General features: G+C 31.7%; 1 protein-coding gene across 1 annotated transcript; it reads left to right on the forward strand.

Moving 5' to 3' along the window:
- Positions 1-7,004: 7,004 nt before the first annotated feature.
- Positions 7,005-9,971, forward strand: LOC128184586 (uncharacterized). The gene is made up of 3 exons (XM_052854130.1): positions 7,005-7,119; positions 7,310-8,842; positions 9,559-9,971. Exons 1-3 carry the CDS (start codon positions 7,096-7,098, stop codon positions 9,718-9,720), a joined length of 1,719 nt encoding a protein of 572 aa, XP_052710090.1. The 5' UTR covers positions 7,005-7,095; the 3' UTR covers positions 9,721-9,971.
- Positions 9,972-10,197: the final 226 nt, after the last annotated feature.

Below are 10,197 nucleotides of genomic sequence, written 5' to 3' on the forward strand. Positions count from 1 at the left end.
TCGACTTGTTTATGTACTGTCATAAACAAACAATTAATTATTTTGTAATATTACTTTCCATTATTATTGATTTAGGTTTCTTAAATGTTTATGTCAATTTTACAACTTTGACGTTTAGAAAGAGAGATTATTATTTGTGTTGTCTCAATAATTTCAGAATAACCCTCGTATGTTTATAGCCTGTATGATGAAGTTATTAGTGTGAATTCAATGAAATAAAATTGCAATGGACTCAGAAAAAAATATTACAAACATTTCTGTTTTATATCCTGAGTTTTGACAAAAGGCACCTCTCTTTAATCATGTTAGTAAATACACGTACAGTCAACTGGAGGGCATGCTAGATGGGGAAAAATTGACAAACCAAACAGGTCATTAGAATATATCAATGTACCAAGAAAAGAAATGATCTAAATATTGCACAATATGCATGAGGAGGTTTGCATACCACGTTTCTTGTTTAAAGAGTGAAGTCATAATTAAGTCATAAAATAAGGCAAACAAGGATTAAAAAAAACTTTCGGAAACGTTTTGAAGCATCCAGAGAACACCCTTATCACATATTTAGGGATTTAAATGGATCATTAGACTAATGTCTAAAATCATCTAATGTTCAATCGGGAATTTTAGATCAAGTTTAGATAAACGAACTTATTGATTTATTGACCCAGATATTAGTATAAACTTTTGTTGATTAAAAAATACACCAATTACTATTAATAGACTGTCACAAGATATTTTTTCCGCACATTTACTTGAATGTTTCAATATTTATAAAAGCCCAAGATTCCCCCTTTATAACACCCCCTCTATCTTGTGGATGAAACTCTGAAAAAATTGTGCGAGATACTTCGAGTGACTTCCGAATGGACAAAAGATGTCGTCAACATTTCCCAATTTAAATCTCCGTGTTTTTGTTCCTGTCAAATATAACGAGGGCAAAATAATATTTCCCAATGAGGATATCTTGAATATTTAAACTTTTTTCGATTTCAATTGTATTTCATTCACGGGTAAGTGTAATTTTATTAAAAATCGTCCAAATGTATTGCATAAATATCTTGTAACAGAGTTTAAACAACCATTTTCAGTAGTGCCTGGATTCTCCTTTTGCACTTGCTCCGTGTTTTGAATAAAACAAATCAGTCTTTTGTTATGGAAGAATACCTTGATTTATATCATTACCTGTATTAGAATTCATGAATCTACTGAGACAATATTTAATGGGGGCAATTACATCAAGGTAGTTTTAAATATGTAACATAAAACTATTATTTAAAAGCATATTATTCATTATGTTTGCAAAGAATATTCAATTAACATGTGTTACACAGCTGGCAAGTTAGTCTATATTATATAGTTATTTTCATAATTATAACAAACAAAAATCAGTCGGTGTTCAGAGCAAGTTCACAAGTTTAATAAATAAAAACCAGAAGATGAGAGCCAGAGGCCTAATAAATGAGTGAATCACAAGATAAATATGAATTAGATAGAAGGCAAAGTGGGGTGTAAACATGAAGAATGATTTCGTGGCACATACATGAAACAATACGAGAACTGGTTGACTTTATAAATAAATATTCCGGTACTTTAAGAAGGAAAAATAAATAAAGGATATTGAAATTGTAAAATTTGTTTTTCTTTAAACAAGGAAATATATTGCAATTCATCAGTTATTAAATTATCAAGGAAGAAATTCAAATTCATAAAATTGCTTAAAGTGACAATAAAGTCTTTGATATTCTAATTGTGAAATACATTTTTAATTTTAAATCATACGACCATTAAAATCATACGATCATAAAATCACAGCCATGTTGAAATATTCGACCATACAAAATGATAAAATATGTACATTTAAGGGATTACAGCAATAGGATATTTATTTTTCAAATAAATCTCGAGGAAAAAAAGCAAACTATTTTCGTAATGCTGAGAACAATCTAAAAATTATTGAATATAAATCCTTACTGAATAAATCAGAAACCATTAAAACCAGTCGGCATCATTACAGACAGCCAAAGTCGGAACATGACAACTGACTACAACTACCTGAGTAACTATAGCATGGATCAGGGCGAACAATCATTCCGTTAATTTTTAAACAACCGCAATTTGGACCATCCAACCGGTCTGTGTATTTATACAAAGCACAAATTCAATTAAAGAGAATTTGCAAAATATATTGTTACTGGTGTCAAAACATGGGTTCACTATTTCGAACCAGTAAGATAATATTAAAACTAAATCTGGCTAATTTAACACGGTAGAAGGCCTGTAGTTGCCAAAAGAGCCATAGGCAGAAAAAGGTTTTTCATTGCATGTATTTCTTATGTGATGGTATACCGTAAAAAATCCAATGCCAAAGGACGATCATGACACTTTGTTAATGTTTTAATAAAAGTTAAACTGTCCGTCTAACTTTTTTAAATTAAGTTTGCTACCAGGAAATCTGCTGCTTGCGCTTGTTTTGTATCGTCTGAGCGCATGGCAACCAAGATGTGGCCCGATATTGAACTGCAAATTCCCCATGGTTTCCATCCTCTCAACTTCAAAATTTCCTCCGTTGTACTGTTGCCCAGCAGACTAGCAAAAAATTTTAGAAAATAAAACTTTGAAACCTATGAATCACGTGAACAGATTTTTACGGTACAATGTAGGTTTTCTCACAAGCAGTAAACCCGCGAGCTATCTTAATAAAGTGCACTGATAAATTACATGAGTCAGCGACCTATGTAACTAAGCTTGGTCAGAGTGCATTGTATACAACACTTTTTGGTGTAAATAAAAACAAATAAATATATTATGACGCGAACATTGCTAAAAAAAAACATAAGCCACTAACACGGGTTACATTTTTATGAAACACCAAAGAAAGCATTTAATTGTTCTGTTTAAGTGAGAAATCTACGTAAATCACTATAAAATAATGATTATTTTGAATTCGGCTATAAATTCACAGGCACCTGACATCAAATTTATTTCTTGTATTAAAAAAACACCTTTACACTTAATACTATAAGGAAGACTATAGTCATCTTTTATCACAAGAAATCAGATACGAGTTGGCAAAGTGTGTATTCACAGCAGATTTATAAAACAAGAAACCCGAAACAACAATTACGGTCGGGTTTACGTTTTTAAGGATATGTGAACCTGACATGAAACTAATTTACTGTTTAAACAGGCTCTAATCGATTTGCTCTTGTCAAAAAAGACATTGTAAGCTAATGTAAATGAGTTCCTTTCCATGGCAACGACCTTCAAACTTACCCATTTTCAAAAAATTAGAACGAGAAAAAAAAAACTTAAATGCAAATTAAAAATGTCATAAAAGACATTTTTACAATTATCTAGAAAACTTTTCTTACCAAAATATTAAAAAGGCTAATAAAATACTTTATTTATCTGAAAATGGATTTTTGGAATTCCTTTTATTTAATCCGCTATTTTAGTTTGAATTTTCTCTGACCACTAAAAAAGTGACATTTTTTGACGTGATCAGAGCTAAAAAAGTTGCAAAAAATACTATTCCCTAGATTAAGACTTTCATTTTTTATGTTATTTTGAAGAAATGATAGAAAACAACAGATTAATAAAAAATAATTTGTATGTTGGTAAATAAGAAAAAAAGATAATAACTTCTGAATTTCCTCTGACCTATATTAAAATAGATGCTACAAACCCTACTCATCAGTTAGAAAAAGACGTATAATTCTGTTTCAAATGGAAATTTCGTTTAACTAGTTATACTTTGAACCTGCATAAGTTCTTGTAGAAAAAAAACAATGGAGATGCGTTGCAAATACTACTAGTAATTGAATAAAAATGGCTGAAAATCCGAATTTCCTCTGATCTGACTTTTACAAAAAATCACTCTGCGCGCTTTATGGAAGACAATACTGCCATAAATGATTGTATTTCTAAAAAGCAAACATATAAAGTGAAGAGGATTCTTTAATTTGACATTTTTTCGCTTCCAATGTATATTAATAAGAGAGTTTGTTTTAATGGTAATTAACAAACTGAGTGCCATAGTTGTGCATCTGATATAATTAAGAAACTATGGTCTCTGTTCACAAAAAAGAAAAACATGCATGAAAACTTTAATACGCACAATTTTTATGAAGCCTTTGTTGAAAGATTGAAAATTCAATCAAACCAAATTAATCACAGGTTTCATAAAAATCACATACGGACTGTATTTAATTTGAATTTCCTCTATCAATCTTTAAAAGTTTTGTCTGATTTGCAATGTATTGCATTAAAAAGGGTGTAATTGGAAAATAGGAGAATCTTTTACATGAAATGAACAGGTATAAATTAAAATTTGATACTTAATCATGATAATCCATGATATCATATCATCTGATTGGACTAGACAACACTGCAGATTCTGAGATGATTTATGATTATATTGCTGTGGCCTAACTAGAATATGTATATTTTTTATGTAAAAATGATAAAAATATAGATAAGGTATCTATACCGATACATAAAACAACAAATATTCTTATTCACAAAAATCATATCAAAAAATATTTAAAATAAAAATTTTACTCAACCATACATTCATAACTCATTCAAAAACTCAGTCATTTAAGAGGTCTAATATTTTTTGTGAGGCTTGTTGTATATAAGTGTCATAATGATGTTCTCAACTTGATCTACATCAGTAACCTCATCAAGGTTATAAAATAAAGCAGACTTCAGACAGATAAATGAATGGACAAAAAGACACTGATAGACAGAAATGATGATTTGATATACTATGCAATCATAAAATTAAACATAGTTTTAAACGTGAGACATTTATTTTTAAAATCAGTTTACAAACTTTATTACTGCATTTGGTCAGTATAAACAATTTTTGACATCTATCAATTGTATTTTTTAAAGCATATGCATGTATCATAATATATGTTCTTTTGCGATAATAATTCTTAATTGTCCGATTATATGTCCAAATTATTCATGACTTTTGGAGTTTCAGAAATGGTTTCAAATCCAAGTAAACGTGATAAATCATGAATGGTAGATTATCACTTGTTTGCTCCAGCTTCATATTTCAGGATATTTTGTTTCAATTTTATATCATAAATGTTCAAATAAATATTGTCATCCTTAAATTACCAAATAAATGATCCAAGTCATCAATTGGGAAAGGCTTAATCAGGACGAACATAAGAGAAACAATAATCTGATTATCAACACTTCTCTTCGTCACTCATGGTTTCAGTTCTTTACATTTGTCTTATATTTTCTGCATTGTGTCTTGTATTAGGAATGACGTTGTTAACACATACCAATGATGTTCTCATCTTTTAGAGGTTTGAAGAATCTGTATTAAAAAAACCAAAATGATATTACTGATACTATTACTTATAACATATAAGAAGGACTCATATGAAAAGATGATTTAAGAAGATACATGTAGAAAAATAAAATTCATATCTATAGGTATATTATGAAAGTGTATGCAACATAGACAGACAGAATCTTATATAAATGGATTATTCTATATAATAATTGATATCAGGTGAAACTTGTCAACATTTTATTCTAATCTTGAAAATTCAAATTAATGTTACTCAACTTTATATTTCAAATCTTATTTGACTGTGTGTATTTAGAAATCTTATGTTTTCAAAATAATGGGAAAAAATAAGAATTTGTAACAATAATGAACACATCACATGAAATCTAAATATGATGTGAGCAATTCTATCAACCGATAAACCACGATATACTAGTTCAATTAAGGTGAATATCAGTCAGCTGTTCAAATGGTTTCACAGTACAGAGAATCAACATTACCAGTTATTGATAGTGAATAAAGGATAAATTCTTCATGTTATGAACTATATGTGCTAAAAAAAATTCATCAATACATACATATAACTTATTTCCTTACAAATATACTCTTCAAGCTAATGTGCATGAAAGTGTTACACTAAAAATTATTTTGTGAGTAAATGTTGGTAATTAAAATAAGCTTGTCATATGCTAGAGTTAACCCAGGGCCCTCTACGCTAACAGCTGGAAATAAACATGTACATGTACGCGCCTGGTTAACCTTACCATATATCATGGTTAATTTCATTTGAGAAAATTCGAACTAAAATTGTGATTATTTTATATACAAACACTGACTGAATTAACAATGAATAATGTTAATGTTTGAACAAGTTAAGATTATTGTTTAGCTATTCTGCATATAGACAAGGCGATACTGTTTTCATGTTGATAATATACGAGCATAATAATCTATAACGTTAACATAATACAGGATAACACACCTACCATGCTTACTGCTTGCAAATGACAGGTTTAGATCACAGGGAACTGGTGTATGGTCTCGTCTTTTTTTTCACTCCCTTTTAATGACACCCGACATCGTTTTGTGTTCGCAATATTCGTCGTACACTAATAATATCCATCAGTTTTTGTCATTCCAACTTGTTGTTTACATCGAGATTTGGGAAAATACCGGAAACCGGTGCAAGTATGTCGTTAACTTAATGTTTGTAAATGATTAAAAAAGTAAAACCTTTTGATATAAATGTTGATATAAATGATATTTTGTGCAAGTTCATAAACTTACACACATTGTATCACTGTTTTAAACCTTAAATTAAGCAAATAAACCGTCGCTGTGGAAATACGACAGCTCATCGCCAGACGACAGTTCGCATTGCCTTGTTTTTGTCAGGTTCACCTATCCTTAACAGCCCTCGTAAACATTTGCACATTTAATCTTCAATATCTGGAATTTTTAAAATTCCTACTAAACGGCATGCAGCTGCATTTCTATTTTTATTTTTTGGTTAAGATTTCTTCGAAACATTTTAAATTGATTTTACCTGAGCAGTAGTTACTAATGCTACATGAATACCCAGTGTTTGCCCCTCCCCTTTATTTAAACTTGATATCCGTCAGCTTTAATCACGTGACGATAATCAAGGACCATCGAGACCAGGAAAGAATAAAATCCGTAGTCGACATGTTTGATAGTTTGTGAAGGTATGTTCTTTTTTATAACATAAACAGAAATACATTATCTTTGATAATGAGAAAGTTTGTGAAAAGTTTATGAATTTCTCTCAATTTTACCAGGTACGTATATACGTCCCTGATTTTACTTGACATATTTTAAATGTACATGTGATTTTATTAAAGACTATCACTATATGTTTACGTGATCGACTGAATTCAACAGTTCTATTTTAATATATTGTCAATTTTATACCAATTAAAAGATAAATAATCGATGAATATTAAGTAACCATTTTTTTTTCAATTTTAGTATCCTCTTATAAATATATCAAGGTGTTCGACCATGGACCGCCGTACTTGGGCCCAGGATGTGTTACGGTGTCTTCTCTGTGAGACCCCGGGTCCCCCTATGTACTGTGACATTTGTCACATACATCTGTGCAAAGCGTGTGTGGGGCAACATATCTTTGATCAATCATCACAACACAAAGTGGTGCCATTTGAAAAGCGGGGACTTAATCCTAAATGTTTGAAACATTCCACACAATTGTGTGACCTTCATTGCAAAGAGTGTGACATTCAAATTTGCACGGAATGTGTCTCGTCTGGTGAACATCTGGGCCATAAAATGGTTGGGATTTTAAAACTCGTAGAAAACAAGAAAGACGCTGTGCAGAGAGATTTACAAGAATTAGAAAATACAATTTATCCCAAATACCAAGAGATGGCATCCAACATCCCAGTTCAGAGAGATAACCTTCATGAAAACTCCCACAAACTGAAAACAGATATAGAGAAACATAAAGAAGATTTGCACAGAGAAATAGACATTGCCATCGAGAGATTGAAATCTGGCGTAGATGAAATAGAATCCAAACACCTGGCTTTCTTAGATAAGCAGGAAGAAGAAATTAAACGCAGTATTTCTGAAGTTACTGATATCATTGCTGATCTGAATAAATTGCTGAACTCTAGTGATGTCTGCCTTTTATCTTCCTACAAATCAAGGAATGTTGAATTCAGAAGAGTGCCCCCAATACCCATTGTTTCCTTATCAAGATTCATTCCTCAGAAGATTAACAAAGAACAAATTTATCAGCAAATTGGTTCTCTCTCAATGTTATCTATGAAAAAAGAACAAGAATCTACAGGTGCTGGGTCCTTTCCCCTGGACAGACCGTTAATTGATGTACCACGGATCATCACAGATATAAACACCGAATATGATGATTCAAATGAATTAGAGAGTGTGTCCTGTCTGAGCGATGATGATGTATGGGCTTGTGGTTCAGACAACATGATGAGCCTCTTTAATCTTAAGGGGGAACTTGTGAAGTCAATCAAAACAAAGTCAGGGAACATTCCAGGTGACATAACAGTGACACAGGGTGGTGAACTAGTTTATACTGATTATCTTAAAAGAACTGTAAACATAGTGAAGAATAAAGGGATAAAGACAATTATCAGTCTAAGGAGTTGGAAACCTCTTTTTGTCTGCAGTGCCTTATCAGGGGACCTCCTGGTTGTCATGATCACTGATGATAACAAAGAAGCAAAAGTTGCGCGTTATTCTGGCTCCACAGAGAAACAAAGTATACAATTCAATGAGATGGGACAGCCTCTTTATTCGTTGCAAAATCACACCAAATATATCTGTGAGAACAAGAACTTAGACATCTGCGTGGCCGACAGTTACCCTGGTTCGCCGGCAGTAGTGGTGGTCAATCAGGCTGGGAAATTCCGTTTTAATTACACCGGTTTTCCGTTAATTCTCAAGAAACCATTTGAACCAGTTGGAATCACTACAGACATCCAGCTTAGAATCCTGACATCAGACTATAATATACAATTATTTAATGCTTTAGCAGTCAATAGACCAGAATATTTTTCCCGAGGTGCAGGGAACAGCTCAGTATGATCTATTGCCCGAGGCCAACGGCCGAGGGCAATAGATCATACTGAGCTGTTCCCTGCACCAAGGGAAAAATTCTGGTCTATTGACTGTTCAAGCGTTAAATAATTGTTTTATTACCTAATTCCTTTTTTATTTTTCGGGGCTTACAATTTGCATATTGCAGATGATTTTCGTGCCATTATGCAATATACTAAGATTTTTTTTTTCATCTTTTACATGCACAAAACCTGTTGCATGCATTACAACATCTCAATTTAATAGTTTACACAAAGAAGGGGGAATCTTCAACCTATTAGATTTTAAATACATGTAGTCTTTTACCTTATATCAGGCTTTAAAACTATTGCTTATTTGATACTCCATTTTGATAACATTGAATTTGGTTTTACCAAGTACTAAAAACAGCGTCTATGTAAAGGAATATACATTCCATGAGAACTATCGAAAGGATGTAACATTAACATACCAGCGTTCTGAAATACGTTGCCGGTCCAATAGATCGCAGTCTATTGACCGGCGGTCAATAGATCGAAGACTATTGACCGGCGGTCTAATAGATCGCAGTCTATTGACCGGCAGTTCAAAATAGACGCAAATATTTAATATGTAATAAAACAACAAAATCCCTTTGATTAGGTAATAACAACAACTACATCCACATCCTGGATCAGGACGGACAATTCCTTCGCTACATTGACAACTGTCAAATAAACCATCCAAACGGTTTGTGTGTTGACAGCAGAGACAATCTCTTTGTGGCTGATGGTTACTCTGGAAAAATCAAAAAAATCCAATATTACATTTGAACAACCTGTGTTTATACATATTTAACAATATTACAAACAAAGGATATTAATGTTTACAATCAACCGATATCTCGAATTAAATGGGACCGTTTAAAAATTTCGAGATATTGAAGGTAAAATTAAGGGGTTAGACTTTCAAATCACTTCAACATATCCATTGTATTCGAGATATCAGTGTTCAAGATGTCAAAGTTCAAATGTATATTTAATATATTAAATGTCGGGATTCTGTATCATAAAATTAGTTATACATAAAATATTTTTTTTATTTTATCTGAATTTTATGAGAAAATGACAATAACAAACCGTCAACCATCTCAAAAATCCATAGAACCAATTCGAAGCAGACTATATTCGATAAACATGTGTAGGACAGCAGGCAAGTTAGTCTTTATCATATAGATACGTATTTCCATAAAATAAGCCGGTGTTAAGAACAAGTTCACCAGTTTAATAGATTAAGACCAGAACATGAGA

Source organism: Crassostrea angulata, chromosome 5 (assembly GCF_025612915.1).
Source record: "Crassostrea angulata isolate pt1a10 chromosome 5, ASM2561291v2, whole genome shotgun sequence".
NCBI classification, from domain to species: Eukaryota; Metazoa; Mollusca; class Bivalvia; order Ostreida; family Ostreidae; genus Magallana; species Magallana angulata.

Excerpts from the sequence above, each read along its gene's own strand:
- LOC128184586 (XM_052854130.1), top strand. The coding sequence starts at position 7,096 with ATGAATTTCTCTCAATTTTACCAG. Across the intron at positions 7,120-7,309 it reads ATTTCTCTCAATTTTACCAG|TATCCTCTTATAAATATATC; the intron begins GTACGTATATAC and ends TTTCAATTTTAG. Across the intron at positions 8,843-9,558 it reads TCCTGACATCAGACTATAAT|AACAACTACATCCACATCCT; the intron begins ATACAATTATTT and ends TTAGGTAATAAC.